This window comes from Gopherus evgoodei, chromosome 6 (assembly GCF_007399415.2).
Source record: "Gopherus evgoodei ecotype Sinaloan lineage chromosome 6, rGopEvg1_v1.p, whole genome shotgun sequence".
NCBI classification, from domain to species: Eukaryota; Metazoa; Chordata; order Testudines; family Testudinidae; genus Gopherus; species Gopherus evgoodei.
In genome coordinates, this window is record NC_044327.1 from 58,995,256 (window position 1) to 59,011,216 (window position 15,961).

Genomic DNA, 15,961 nt, shown 5'->3' on the forward strand with positions numbered 1-15,961 from the left:
CAAACTCCTTGGATCTTAAAACAGAGAGGAATTAACCTTCCCCCCCTCTCCCCCCCCACCAATCTCTGGTGAGTTCAGACCCAATCCCCTTGGGTCATAAACAAGGGGAAAAAAATCAATCGGGTTCTTAAAAAAGAAAGCTTTTAATTAAAGAAAGAAAAAGTAAAAATTAGAATGGAACATGTTTACAGGGTAGTCAGATTTATATAGCCTAGAGGGACTCCCTCCCCCCTAGCCTGATATTCCAAGTTACAGCAAACAGAGGTAAAACTCCTTCCAGAAAATACACAATTGCAAGTTAAGAAAACAAACATAAGACTAATCTGCCTTTTCTAGCTAGTACTTACTATTTTGAACATGAGAGACTGTTTCAGAAAGATTGGAGAAACCTGGGTTGCACGTCTGGTCCCTCTTAGCCCCAAGAGCGAACAATGAACAAAACAAACAGCACAAACAAAGACTTCCCTCCACCAAGATTTGAAAGCATCTTGTCCCCCGACTGGTCCTCTGGTCAGGTGTCAGCCAGGTTTACTGAGCTTCTTTACAGATAAAAGAGACATTAACCCTTAACTATCTGTTTGTGACACGCCCCCCAAATCTCAGACAGTGTGGGACCACGCTGGAGGTGATTTCTTCCTAGAACTTTACAATAAACAGATTAATAAAACACATGCACCTTTACATATACTACTAATTCTGTAAAACTACAAGATTTTCCACATTTCAAGGACAATTTTTAACCAGTTGATTCTGGGAAACTTTCACGGGAGAGTGCATCAGCTACTTTGTTAGAAGCTCCTGAAATGTGTTGAATTTCAAAATCAAAATCTTGGAGAGCTAAACTCCAACAGAAAAGTTTTTTGTTGTTTCCCTTGGCAGTATGAAGCCACTTTAGAGCAGCATGGTCAGTTTGTAGCTGGAACTGCCGTCCCCAAACGTATGGGCATAGCTTTTCCAGGGCATAACAATGGGATAGCATTCTTTTTCACTGATTGACCAGTGGCTTTCCCTCTCTCACAGTTTCTTGCTGAGAAACACGACAGGATGGAAGTTTTGATCCAGTCCTTCCTGCAGTAATATTGCTCCCACACCACGCTCAGATGCATCTGTGGTTACTAGGAATGGTTTGTCAAAGTCTGGGGCCCTTAGCACAGGGTCAGACATGACTGTCATCTTAAGCTGTGTAAAGACCTTCAGATACTCATCAGTCCACTTAACTGCATTCGGCTGGGTCTTTTTGGTCAGGTCTGTTAGTGGGGCAGCGATTTGGCTGTAGTGTGGTACAAATCGCCTGTAATACCCGGCCAAGCCTAAGAAGGACTGGACCTGTTTCTTTGACTTTGGGACAGGCCACTTTTGGATAGCATCCACCTTGGCCTGTAGGGGAGTTATCATTCCTTGATCCACCTGGTGTCCCAGATAAGTCACTCTGTTTTGGCCTATTTGACACTTTTTAACTTTAACACTTAGTCCTGCCTGCCTGATGTGCTCAATGACTTTTTCCAGGTGCTATAGCTGTTCGGGCCATGAATCAGAAAAAATGGCCACATCATCGAGGTAGGCAACTGCATATTCTCCCAATCCTGCTAGGAGACCATCTACAAGTCTTTGGAAGGTGGCGGGTGCATTTCGCAGCCCGAAAGGAAGCACATTAAATTCATACACCCCTGCATGGGTGATGAAGGCTGACCTTTCTTTGGCGGGTTCATCTAGCGGTACTTCCCAGTACCCCTTGGTTAAGTCTACTGTAGAGATGAACTGGGCACGTCCCAATTTCTCCAATAGCTCATCGGTGCATGGCATTGGATAGTTGTCAGGACGAGTTACAGCATTTAGCTTATGGTAGTCCACGCAAAAGCGTATTTCTCCATCTGGTTTGGGTACCAGAACTACTGGAGATGCCCATGCACTGGTAGAGGAGCGGATTATACCATCTGTAGCATGTTTTGGATCTCCCGTTCTATAGCAGCTTGGGCAGGAGGAGACATCCGTTAGGGTGGGGTTCTAATTGGGTGAGCATTACCTGTGTTAATGGAGTGGTATGCCCGTTCAGTCCGTCCTGGGGCGGCTGAGAACAATGGGGCGAAGCTAGTGCACAGCTTCTTGATCTGTTGCCGCTGCAGACGTTCCAAGGTTGTGGAGAGGGTCACCTCTTCCACGCCACAGTCACTTTTTCCTTTGTAGTAGACACCTTCAGACCACTCAGTGTCATCTTCTCCCTGGACTTTAAACTGACAAACCTTTAAGTCTCTGGAAAAAAAAGGGCTTGAGAGAATTAACATGGTACACTTTAGGCTTTAGGGAGGAGGTGGGAAATGCTACGGGATAATTAACCGCTCCCAGGTGCTCTTGGACCGTGAATGGCCCTTCCCACGACGCTTCCATCTTATGGGCCTGTTGCGCCTTCAAGACCATAACCTGGTCTCCTACCTTGAAGGAACGCTCTCTGGTATGTCTATCATACCAGGCCTTTTGCTCTTTTTGAGTATCCTTTAGGTTTTCTTTAGCAAGGGCTAAAAAGTGTCGGAGGGTGCTTTGTAGGTTGCTTACAAAGTCTACAATGTTAGTTCCTGTAGAAGGCATAAACCTCTCCCATTGCTGCTTCACCAACTGTAATAGCCCCTTAACCTCGTGGTCATACACAAGTTCAAATGGTGAAAACCCTAAACTGGGATGTGGTACAGCCCTGTAGGCAAAAAGCAACTGCTGCAACACTAGGTCCCAATCATTGGAGTGTTCGTTTACGAATTTACCTATCATGGCCCCCAAAGTTCCATTAAACCTCTCCACCAGGCCACCGGTTTGATGGTGGTAAGGGGTGGCAACCAAGTGATTCACCCCATGAGCTTCCCACAGATCTTTCATGGTCCCTGCCAGGAAATTAGTTCCTGAATCTGTAAGGATGTCGGAGGACCAACCTACCTTGGCAAAAATGTCTGTAAAGGTCTGGCACACAGTTTTAGCCCTGGTGTTGCTTAGATCTACTGCTTCTGGCCATTGGGTAGCAAAGTCCACGAAAGTCAGTATGTACTGCTTTCCTCTGGGGGTCTTTTTTGGGAAAGGACCCAGAATATCCACAGCTACTCGCTGAAATGGGACTTCAATTATGGGGAGTGGCTGGAGAGGGGCCTTGAACTGGTCTTGGGGCTTTCCCACTCTTTGGCACACCTCACAAGACCAGACATAATTGGCAACATCCTTGCCCATCTCCTCCCAGTGGAAGGACTTCCCCAACCTGTCTTTGGTTCTGTTCACCCCAGCATGGTCACTGGGATGATCATGGGCTAAGCTTAAGAGCTTTCCCCGGTACTTAGTTGGAACTACCAACTGTTTTTGAGGATGCCAGTCTTCCTGGTGTCCACCAGAAAGAGTCTCCTTGTATAAAAGTCCTTGTTCTACAACAAATTGGGATAGGTTAGAAGAGCTGAGAGGCGGTGGGGTGCTCCGTGCCGCTGCCCAAGCTTTCTGAAGGCTGTCATCTGCTTCCTGCTCAGTCTGGAACTGTTCCCTTGAGGCTGGAGACACTAGTTCCTCCTTACACTGTGGACTTGGGCTTGGTCCCTCTGGAAGTGATGTAGGTGATGGGGTTGTTTTCGTTGATGGTGAACCGCTCTCCGCTGGTGCACTAGGTGGTATTTCAGGCTCTGGCTGAGCCTCTTGGATAGGGTTGTCTGCGGCTTCTGACAGTTCAGGCCCGCTGGCGCCCTCTGGCGTTGGGGTTGAAGATGGGTTTGCAAGCACTGGCGTCAGTGCTGGCAACAGTTCTGGTGCTGGTTGCTTTTCCAGTTCCGGTTCTGGGACTGGATGCACTGTGGCTGTTGCAGTCGTTGGCAGGGGATCCAGGTCCACCACCTCTGTCTGGCTCTCTGCTAAGACAGACGGGGCCCTTGTGGACGGCTCAGGAACAGGGATAGGTCTGGAAGCTTGCCTGGCTGGGCTGCACGTAACCATTCCCACCCTCTTGGCCTGCTTTATCTGGTTGGCCAAGTCTTCCCCTAGTAGCATGGGGATGGGATAATTGTCATAGACTGCAAAAGTCCACATTCCTGACCAGCCTTTTGACAGGGAAAAGTCGGCCCTCCTGTTGTTTTGGGCCTGAGGCCTTTTTCCCTGTAAGCCTCAGGCCTTTAGCTAAGAGCAAAACTTTTTGGCTAAGAGCAAAACTTGGAGCTTCTCCTTAGCTTGTTTGTCTGTATAAAGGGCATGCAGGGACTGAAAGATAAGAACAAGGCCCAAAGAAGGGGAAATGAATATGGAAAAGGGAACTAGGTGATAAGACAGAGGATCCCCATGCATGCCAACTTGCAACAGCTGCTTTTGCATAGCCTGACTGCAGGAAAGGGGTCATTAGAACAGTTAAACCGCAGACTTGACTGGCAAAGACAATAACAGGAGAAACCAAATATGGAAAAATTGATCGGTCAGCTTATTTTTGATCAGCATTATATTCCAAATAAGGCAATTAACATGTGTAACCAGCATGCTACGTTTTGCGGTTTTAACCTTTATAATCATGGTAAAATTTGTAGTAAGCAGAGCAGTCTGCCTCTTGCGTGGGGCTATGCTGTCTCTCCCTGCATATATGCTTTTATCAAAATAAAGAAGCCTCAGGCTGTCTGATCTAAAATCAACCGTGTGGTCAATTTTCCACAACAATTTGGGGGCTCGTCCGGGATCCACAGATGACTTCCTCAGACCGGAGGACCGCGGGCAGTCTCCCACCAAACCCTGGGCCCATCTGAGAAGTAAGAGACCTTTTGAAAATCTCTATCGTGGGTTGTTGGTGGAGGACTGACCCGTAGGCTCAGGGTTTGGGTGAGTTATAAGCTGGATCTGAACTTTTTTTTTCCCATCAGACATGCCAGATGCCCTTTAAATTGGTTCTGTTTAATCCGGAGTTTTCCAGGTCAGCTGGATCAGATTTTGTTCAGCTGGATCTCAGTTTTCCAGGTCAGCTGGACCAGGTTTTGGTCAGCTGGATCTCAGTTTGTTCCCCGGAGGGAGTCACTGGGTGTGGCTCAGTAGGCCTTGGACCACTCCTGTCGGTTTGTAGGTTTGATCTGGCCGTGGATGGTCGGATCCTGTTTTCTGCCCTGACAGCTGTGTCAGAATCTTGATTTACGTGCCTGTGTGTGTGAAATAAAGGTCGCAAGACTGGAGTGAGTGACAGTTGTGGGAAGACGCCCCAAGCCTCCTGTGAAGCCTACAAGCTCGTGACCGGGAGTGCCTCGAAAGCAAGCCCCACAACCCTGTTTGGAGAATTTGTAAGGACTTTGGCAAGGACTGTGTTTCCTCTGCATGGCATGTCCGGCGAGGAGCCTGTCCAGGCCTGGGTCTGAGTGTATGCGACCCTAACCCCGGAAGCCTGAGAGCCATTGATGGGTCCAAGCACCCCCAGTGCAGTTGTAGATAGTCATAGCAATCAAGGCAAACTTTCTTATGTAAAAGTGTGAGTGAAAGTGTGTTGATTGAAAGATGGGGACCAGAGGGTCAAAGGGTATTCCGGTTCCACCTAAAGGCATGCCTGCTGCTTATATGTATGCGAACTATGGCCAGTCGACATGTAAATACTTAAAGAAATGCAATTGGTATACCAGAGGTGATTCAAAACTGCAGTTTCCCCTGGAAGGAAGTTTCGACCTTGACAAGATTGTGCACCTGCGGGGCGCATTTCTTGCCAACACCGTGCCTCAGGGGCAATTTGATGTGTATTTTAATCGGTATAAAGAAACAGAAAAAATGGTACTGCACAATTAAAAGAGAAATCCTTTCCAATTCCTGTGTCGTGAAGGTTGTTTTGTGTCTGTCATAGGTTCGGGGCTGGAACCCCACCTCGAGGTAGGAGAAACTATGGACCCTGGGAAAGTGAGTGACTCCGGAGTGGCCCTAAAGATAAGGTTGGCCAAGGCTCCCGTCAGCAATAGGCAGACAGCGGAGGGGCCATAAAACTAGCCCCCAGTAATTGGAGCTAAAAGCCTGTAGGTGTGCCAGTGCTTGCAGTGAATGAGTGAGGGCTGCAGGGTCCCTTTCTCTTGTTTTCCCCCCAGGAGCCTTAAGTTCCCTCCCCTGCTTGGAGAGAGGGGGAGTCCCAGGAATCCGCTCACCATCCCTGAGATACAAGGGTAGCCAACACTGTTCTCTTGAAGACGGGCCGGTGCTCCTTGCCAGAACGAGGTGTGCAGGGACCGCTCCTTTACATCCAACCCTTTTGATGCGAATGCTGGAATGACTGTGAGTTACACCCTGACTGATGGTGACAGGGGCGAAAGGGCACACGGTAAATGTGGTGTGTTTTGTTGTACGTTTTGTCCACTGTGATAGCCTGTCTGTTAAGTGTTTTATATTTAGCCCTTTAAGAATGCCTGTCAGCTGGGTTGCGATTGTCTGCCAGGTATCCACAATGGGTATAAGGGGGAATCTAAGCAAATTCTCATGCCAGAGAAGTGCACTCCTGCCACGTATATATACTCAAATTATGGTCCTAGGAACTAGGCAGAGAGCTGCTGCCCAGCCCCCACCGGCTCCAAGGGTAAGGAATATCAAGTGCCCTAAGGATGAAAGCCCTTACATGTATCCCTTAAAGAGTGTCTCCCCATACTGAGGAAATGTTCTCCTTGCACCAATTGCCAGGCATTGGTGCTTTGGGTCAGGAGACCTTGGTGTCTGTGCATGCACCTTGGTCCCCCACAGAACTATATAATTTAATTAATTTGGAAAAAAGTGAATTTCCCTACCGCCCTGGCCGCTCTACAAGCTGTAGGGGTGGGCAACGTTCTTCTGCCCCACTCCACCTCTTCACCTCTGACCATTTCTGTTGGTCCTCTGTCTAACTATTATGCTTCCCTCCTCAGTTCTTGTTTATTTGATGATCTTTTGGGAAAAGATCTGCTGCGTAAATTAAATTGCACAATCTGTTGTTCCCCAAATGATGTGTGCCTGATCCCGCCCACAATGAGGTCCTGGCAGTTTTTCAGAAGGACACTCTAAAAGATAAGACCGAGCCCAGCCCTTCCTCGTTGCAACAGGAACTGCTGGTTAAGGTCTCTCTCCCCCTGCGGGCCTTGTGAGCCGATCATGCCGACCAGATTGGGCACATTGGGTCTGCCCAACTGGCTGAAATTTGCCTGAACCCAGCAAGTCCACTTCCCAAAGTGCAGTGGAACCCTCTCTCAAACTAGACCGAGGAAGCAATTTTACTGTGTTGTTCATACTGTTGTTCTCCCTATCCTTCCCGTTGTCTGTAGCCCTGCTACTATCCTTTCTTACAACACAACGGTGCTGAGGGGTTGTTATGGCCTCAAGGGAAAATTGTATTAAGTCCAGACATAGAGAAAACATTATTATTAAATAAGATGTATCTAGATGTAATGTGTGTATGTAAATAGGTGTGTATAAATAGATAAAAGGGGGGTTAGTCAAAAAGCCCACCCTCCTTGCTAAATTGGTAGTGAAACAGTGCCTGTGCCCATGAAAAGAAATAATGCAGCAAGAAAAAAGGACTGGGCCCAAACAAACGGGCAACCGCAGTCTGAAGAAGTTAAAAGTTAACTCTGTAGTTATTGGAGGAAATTAAGCAGCAAAACTAAGTACAAATGTTAGAAAAAGGTGTTATGAAAAGAAAAATCTTGGTTTCTTTGAGAATGTCTGTAAATAACCAGCAAAAGGTTATTTAAGTAAAATCATTTGACTATGAAAAAATTAATCAAATTTGCTAAAGAACGCTCCTGATGTGTACAATCTTTGTTTTTATAATAAATTGGTGGTGTTTTGGGTTGTAAAACCAAAAAAAAAATACTTTTGCCAAACAAAAAGAAACTAGTGCTTAATTTTGATATTTAGTATTTAATCCTTAAGATAACTTAATGTGTTGCAAGATTTAAATTGTTTTTTAATTAAAAAAACACAAAACAAAACAAAAAACAACCCAAAGTTGTGGCTGCAACAGGGCTGTCAAGGCCAGGAGAATGGTAAAAGATTTTAAATCTGCTTTGGTAACAAACAGCAGACAGAAACTGTAGTGAGTACCCTACACTAAGCCTTAAGGTGGCTCTGTGTAATCAACAGTCACATTGCCAAAGGGAAGCCAAAATGGATTGTGTTTTCCATTTAAAATCAACATGTATTTAACAGCAGAAGTTAAAAAGATAGAAGCCATTAAAACCTGACCTGCCTATAAAACAAATACAGGAAAACATGGGGAGAAATTTTAGTAATTCCTCAGTTTTGCCTGCAATCAGTAAGGATATTTGTAAAGAAAAAAATATTTTAAGCAGATTGATTTTATTCAAATGTTTACATGTTGTAATTGCAAGACTTGACCTTAGACAAGGTCACAGACCCCATCCCTTGGACATCGGAGGCTAATAAGGCTTTCACTCAGGTTAAGCATGTTCTGGTCTGAGCACCGGCTCTGGGCCTCCCTGATTACAAGAAGCCTTTTACTCTCTATTGTCATGAAAAGGAGGGGATGGCCCTGGGGGTCCTCACGCAAACCCATGGAAATAAGCAGAGACCCGTTACATATTTTAGTTCCTTTTTGGACCCAGTAGCTGATGGCTTCCCTCCTTGTCTTAGGTCTGTGGCAGTTCATTTGTAGGCAAGTCTACAGATTTTGACATGAATGGGTAAATTGTCACTTGGGCCTCTGGGTTGATGAATTTGGGGTCCACTAAGGATTGGTGGATAGCTGACACTTGTGCCCCCGTGTCTCTCCAAGCGATAACCTTCTTTCTGCCCACTCTCAAAGTTTCCCGTCGCTCCAAGGGTATTTGAGAGGCATCTGGGCCTGGGGATCTTTGGTGTGATGGTGGTGTAATGAACTGCACTCAGTTGGGGTTCTTGGGGCAGTTGGCCTTTATATGTCCCAGCTCATTACATTTAAAGCATCGCCCGGCTGACTAGTCACTGGGTCGAGGTGGGTTGTTGGAGACTGGTGAGGTGGGACAATAGGGAGCCTGAGGCTTTCCTTGGGTTGTAGGTGGGGTCTTGGGTTGCCCTCAGTGATAGGGTTTATTGTCTGTTTGCCCCCTGTGATATTCGCTCCCCTTGCTAGTAGCTTTTTTCTTTTCTGCCGCTTCCACCCGTCTGGTTCCAATCTCCCCCACCTCGGTTACAGTTTTGGGCTTCCCATCTAGGATGTACCTTTCTATTTCCTCAGGAACACCCTCTAAGAACTGCTCCATTTGCATTAGGAGGGACAGCTCTGGCAGAGATTTAACATTTGCTCCTGATATCAAGGCATCCTAATTCTTTCCAATGTGGTAGGCGTGTCGGGTAAATGACACATCTAGTTTCCACCTTAGGGCTCTGAACCGCCGACGGGCATGCTCAGGTGTTAGCCCCATTCTGATTCTGGCCTTGCAGAAGTTCATAATTGTTCATGTGTTCCTTAGGCATTTCAGCTGCCACCTCTGCTAAGGGTCCACTGAGCTGTGGCCTCAGCTCTATCGTGTACTTGTCTGCAGAGTTGTTGTACCCATGGCAGGTCCTTTCAAAATTTTCTAAGAAGGCCTCAGTGTCATCACCTGCCTTGTAGGTGGGAAATTTCCTGGGATGGGAAACAGTACCTGGAGAAGGGTTGCTAGGGTTGGCTGGAACATCTGGCTTAGCCTTTGCTAATTCCAGTTCATGCTTTCTCTCTCTTTCCCTCTTTTCCATTTCTTTTTCTTTCCTCTCTCTCTCTCTCTCTCTCTCCTGTGGGAAGCCTCTTTGGCTTCTTGTTCCCTTTTGTGGGCCACATCTTCTCTTTTTTGGGCCGTTTCTTCCTTGGCTATTTTTGCATTAATTAGTTCCATCTGTCTCCTATGTTCGTTGTCTCTCTCTATGGCTTCTAGCCTTGCCCGTTCCTGTTTAATGGCTTCCTTGGTACTCATTGTTCCTGCTTTTTTGTGCTGGCTGCCCCCTCTGCAGCTTACTGACTGCTTGGTTAACAGAGATTTTCTAACTAGCTGTGCCCGAGAGAGGTAGAAAGAAAAAAAAACAATTCAGCTTGCAAATGCCTTTTTGCTGTCTGTTTGCTCCCAGCTTGAAGCCACTTCTTAATAAAGACCCTTGTTAAAAAAATTAACACTTCTGCGCTCAGGTTGCTATCTGAGCAGCCAGAAAGGAGAGGGAAAAAAACCTCACTGGCTTTGATTTTTAAATCCCAATCCTCTCAGCCTACTTTCAAGCAGCCAGAAAGGAGAGGAAAAAAAAAAAAACTCACTGGCTTTTGGTCCTAGAAATCCCAGTCGCTGCACACCATGTCAAGGTATTTTTCCCCAGTTTCAATTTTAGCGTCCAAAAGTGGGGACCCCCATGGACACTTCTAAGCTTAATTTCTAGCTTAGATCTGATAGCGCCACCACCAGCCAAAATATAGTGTTTGGCACACTTTCTGTTCCCCCAAAACCCAAGACCCAAATCTCTTGGGTCTTAAAACCAGGAGAAATAAACCATCCCCCCTCCTTTCCCCCTCCCAGACTTTCCCTTCCCTGGGCTACCCTGAGAGGCTCCACTGATCCAAACTCCTTGGATCTTAAAACAGAGAGGAATTAACCTCCCCTCCGTTCCCCCCCCCCGCCCCCAATCTCTGGTGAGTTCAGACCCAATCCCCTTGGGTCTTAAACAAGGAGGAAAAAATCAATCAGGTTCTTAAAAAAGAAAGCTTTTAATTAAAGAAAGAAAAAGTAAAAATTATCTCTGTAAAATTAGGATGGAAAATGTTTACAGGGTAGTCAGATTTATATAGCCTAGAGGGACTCCTTCCCCCCTAGCCTGATATTCCAAGTTACAGCAAACAGAGGTAAAACTTCTTCCAGCAAAATACACATTTGCAAGTTAAAAAAACAAATATAAGACTAATCCGCCTTTTCTAGCTAGTACTTACTATTTTGAACATGAGAGACTGTTTCAGAAAGATTGGAGAAACCTAGGTTGCACGTCTGGTCCCTCTTAGCCCCAAGAGTGAACAACGAACAAAACAAACAGCGCAAACAAAGACTTCCCTCCACCAAGATTTGAAAGCATCTTGTCCCCCGATTGGTCCTCTGGTCAGGTGTCAGCCAGGTTTACTGTGCTTCTTAACCCTTTACAGGTAAAAGAGACATTAACCCTTAACTATCCGTTTATGACACACCTTCAAAAGAAATGAAACAAACATTAGCTAAGGAAAACTGAAGTTATATCAACTAAGTTACACACCTAGAAAGGAGAGAGAGGTAATTTACCTTTTTATGGAGGGCATGAAATTCACTATACCTCTTTTCGACAAAATGTTTTCTTCCACTCATCAGCACCTCTATCTTAAAGACCTGTAAAAATATCAATTAAAAAAAAGATTAATTTCATCCACTCAAAACAGTCAGTCATCTAACACATTAATTTTGTGACCATGATGTATTTCATTCCTTTAATTACAGTAGCTGATCCCCCAAAATCCAGAAGACTCAGGAGACACTGGAGTACAACATTGATTAATGAGGACTCTGACTAAATGCTCCGCTAATAAGTTTGTTCAGCAAATACATTTAAAGGCAATTAAGCTTTGGATTTTTTTTTAATCTTTAGCTTTTAATATACAATATTAATCCTTGACAGAAATGATTTCACATGACCGAAGGGAGAAGAAAACAAAGTGGCAACGACAACATAAACAGAACAAATATAACAGCCACACATATGTACAATATGTTCCTCATGACAGAAGTACTATGTCCTCTACAACAAAGGAGAAATAAATGTAAACAGTGTATTGGAGGTTAATTTCTTCCTAACCTGCATATTCATCTCTAGTCTCAGCTGGTCTTGTTCTACTGTTAACACCATGGAAAAAATGTGGTAAAGACTCATTTTCTTTGCATGATACATAAGACAGCTTTTGCTGCTGCCTGTGGAAGGTTGAAAGGCTGGACAAAGAAGCTCTCTCAATCCACTAATTAGTAGCCACTAAAATGACATTTACTTGATTCTAAGGTCACTAGCTCAAGCTCTGAGGGCAAGTGATGAGAAATATTTTGAAATGCTTGTGAAAACATGGTCTATTAAAGGAAGACAAGATCAGTAGAAAAGCAATGTAAAGAGGAGTGTCTGCTGTTTCCAACAGTTCTTACACATATTCTGTTTTGTTTAGGAAATACTGGAAGTAATTATCCCCAGGATGGTGAGAGGCTATACTAAACAACAGTATATTACATTAGGACCAGATTCTGGCCCACTCTACCATTCTTTAAAATGAGTTTGGAAACACTGTTCACACTCAGATCCAGATAAAATGATTTCTACCAGAATTTGGCCAGCTAGCATGGATCAGACAAAGCTATTCAGGAGGGAGTTGGAACCTATTTTTCAGCGTATGGTAGATTCTCTGCTAGAACTTTTTTTTTAAACATGATGCAAATATGCAATGATTCTTACTGGCTGGCCATATATGTTAAAAACCAATTTAGTTAGAATCTTACTGAAGCCAAGTTAAACATGGGCTTTAATTTGAGCCATAATATGGATAGATCCATAGTGAAGACAATATTTAGCAGGGCAACTTCACTATATACAGATGTTCATTATAACCAGAATTAGTTTGCACATAATAGTCCATTGAAACAATCTGGGATTTCATTCTACTTCACTATAATAGGAGTTTTACTATATCCAAGTCACTCTGAGCAGCTTAACCCATTTTTTGGCTACCAGAAACTCTGTCCCCAGAAATTATTTGCTCCTGGAAAAGCTTCAAGACATCAGCAGGCATATTTCGCAAATTCACAGCTGTAAATGAAATGATATGTATTGGAGAGAGGTTTTAAAAGATCAATGTAAAGTTAGCTGCTAATTTAACACATTTTAATTTCTAAGCTATAAACACTGTACCTTTTAAAATGAGAAGTAGCTGGGAGGGAAATCCTGTCTATATAATGTGCACATAAGTCAGTTTCAATTAATTGCACCACTTCACCAAAGTAGCATTTCTTTCAGAGAGCATTCCAGAAATACAAGAGACAAAATGCTTTTGAATATGCAGAAAATGAATCATCTTTAAATAGGTAGAACTCTGGAGAATTAAGTGGCTGAGAAAATTGGATACTGGAATATGAACCTGACCAGTTCGATAGTGATCAAAAGTCATTACCTTTTAATTGCTGTGGTGATCTATATGAAACGAATTGATAGTCTCCATGCAGTTAGGAGTGACTCTTGTCTATGTCACACACACGCACAAAAAATTGTCTCAACTGGCAAGCTGGTTAAGCAGCCTCAACATATAAACTAAGGAAGGAATGAACATGAAGACTAAACAACACTCCAGGTGAGGGCTGAGACATATAGGTGGGTAAGTTTAAGCTGCTGCTCCTTGGGTAGTACAAGTCCCCAGGGCTGTCCATCAGACAACTTTCATGAGAATTACAAATTCATATAAGTCAAGTTATGCCCTCAGTCACACACATGCAACTTCAGTGAAGTAAATCTGTTTCCCTTTGAAGTCAGTAGGGTTGAATGGGTCTTACAGGAGGTAAAATTTTGACCCAAGGTGGGGGGTCGGGGGGAAGGAAATGAAAAGCTCTGGACGGACTGTTTTTTCAGTGCATATATCTATTTTATCCCCAACTGATCTATGTTTCAGAACTAGTTTATGAACTATGTAAATAGTTCCAGGGCCCCAGAATTTGTATTTCATTTTTAAGCTTAGATTTTCTCACCAGGGAAGAAATAGGAACATTTTAATAACTATGCATAGAATTATTGGGAACAAGGAGATGGCATCCATCAGTTGCAGAATAGAGTAGCTGGTAGCTTTCATAGAGGCGATAAGAGATTTACCTCAACGGTGTCTGTGCATGATGCTGCTGTCATTTCTACTACAATGAAATCTGCTGCCTTCACATCATCTGTTACTTACAACAATATTGCAAGCTTAAATGTTAATAATGGGAACATATACAGTGGATGTTACAGCTCAAGTGCAGTGATTTCATTAATGCAGTAGCCTAAAAGTCTAAAAGACAGATAGTGCATCTGCTCATGTATTAAAATGAAATAAATGCAGAAATTACTTTTCTCCCTTCCCCATAACTGGCATTTCTGAGCCTACTCATTGTAGCACCTATGTTGCAAAAATGTAAAGTAATTTGTGATTCTGTTATTGTTACAGCAGTCAAATGTGGGAGTATATATAAGTTTTCATCCTGCTTCCATAAATGTCTTAACAATCCCCAAAGCTTTACAAGTTAAATATTTTGCTTAAACGTAAAATAAAGTTTGAGCAAAGCACCCTATAAAGCAGAAATTAAGCTGAAAGAATAGAAAAACATATTGTACTTATGAGTATTGATTGTTAAATTACTTCACTGAGGTTGCAGAAGTTCCAGTCTTATCTCATTATCATTTACTAGATCACTACTCACAACCTTAGCACAGAGATGAAGTTTGTGTCACTATTTTCAACAAAGGAGTAGCAATGTATGTGTGTGTGAGAGAGAAATCTGTGTATAAAGGAAGGGTGGAATCTCCTAACAGACACAAAATACCTAACGAATATAGACAAGTCTGACAATAGTTTAACTGAGCAATTGCAGGCACGGACAGAAAAACAATGTGAGGAAACTGGTGCACCTAGATAAAAGTGCCAAAATAAAGAAGGAAGAATTATGGACAAAATTGTAACAGTGCAAGGAAATTACTTTTCTATGTAAGAATGTTCACATTCTGTTGAACAGATAACTCTGAACAGACATATCACTTTTTATATGTAAGATATAGCTAAATGCCCTGAGAATGAAAAATGTAATAATTAATCATGGAGTTAGACAACTAATGCTGCTCTTACAACAGACAGAAATTATACTTAGAGTGAACAATCCACATTTAGTCTTGGCTAGAGCAAGAAGTACAGTAGGTTTACAATGATGTTACTGTGTCCTTTATTAAATGCACCAGGTAGAAGGCTACCCATCCATAAATTCTGCCACAAAATAAAATGTATCCTTTCTCTCTAGTGCCACAACAAAAGCCTACTCAACCATTATCAAAGCTGTTTGCACAGAGCTTAATGCAGGAGTGATTGTTCAACACAATTTAATCTGTGCAAAACGTAGAGTGAGATGAACAGCTCTGGATCTGAAGTCAGAGCACGAGATGCATATCTTTCTCCAACTGAAATTGTCATCTCTGCCAAAAAAGATGACACTCCAACTCATCATCAAAATTTTGGGGTGGAAGAGCTGGAATCTATTAAATCAAATACTGTTTTAAGAACTCATCATAGGAAGTCCTAACAAAGTTGGACACACCTACATAACTACTACTTTTTAAAATTAATTAAAAATATTCAATAATAATACAAGCTACAAATTAGTAAGACACTAACCGCTTCCCTTTTATAGTTTTTATAGAATAGTGGTCAAATTCTTGGTTCCCCATTGGCCCCATTACACTCCGCTGGTGCAGCACAAAGTGGCCATAAATGGGGTTTCTCAGACACACAGAGCTGTCAGAATGGGTCTCCACTGGCTCTCCGCTCACTGCATTGTCACAATTCTCAGTTGTCCCAGAGGGACATTTGCAGCCATATTGCAAGCTAAAATAGCCCGAAGGTTGCTCTAGCTTACACCAAAGAGCACTGAGTGCAGGAATGGCAAATCAGATTCAAGGGGACACAAATCTCTTTCTCCCTCCAACCTTTCCCCTAGTACCAGTGAAAATAAACTGTGTGTTTACCACTCTTCTCTTATTGGTGATACAAAGGTGACTATTTCCAATACCAACAATTCCATCTATATACTGCTCCCATCTAAATCAATGGGACTGGAACAAGGATCAGAGATCTGTACTTTAAGTTGTCCAAGATAAAAAAAAATCCAACTCAGCCTTTTACATAAAATTGTTTACAAAAGTTGAGACAAATAGATTTGTACGAACTGGATTGTACAGGTTAAGAGAACCATGATAAGACATATTCCAGGCTCCCGGAAACAAGTAATGGGTTGAT

The 15,961-nt window shown here is 43.3% G+C and overlaps 1 protein-coding gene across 5 annotated transcripts in view; it reads right to left on the bottom strand.

Moving 5' to 3' along the window:
* SNX24 (sorting nexin 24) overlaps positions 1-15,961 on the bottom strand; it is a 160,996-nt gene that overhangs the window by 70,058 nt on the left and 74,977 nt on the right. For all 5 annotated transcript variants that reach the window (XM_030566497.1, XM_030566498.1, XM_030566499.1 and 2 more), the window contains one exon: positions 11,208-11,291. In XM_030566497.1, coding sequence (XP_030422357.1) covers positions 11,208-11,291 — 84 coding nt within the window. The remainder of the gene's footprint in view (positions 1-11,207; positions 11,292-15,961) is intronic.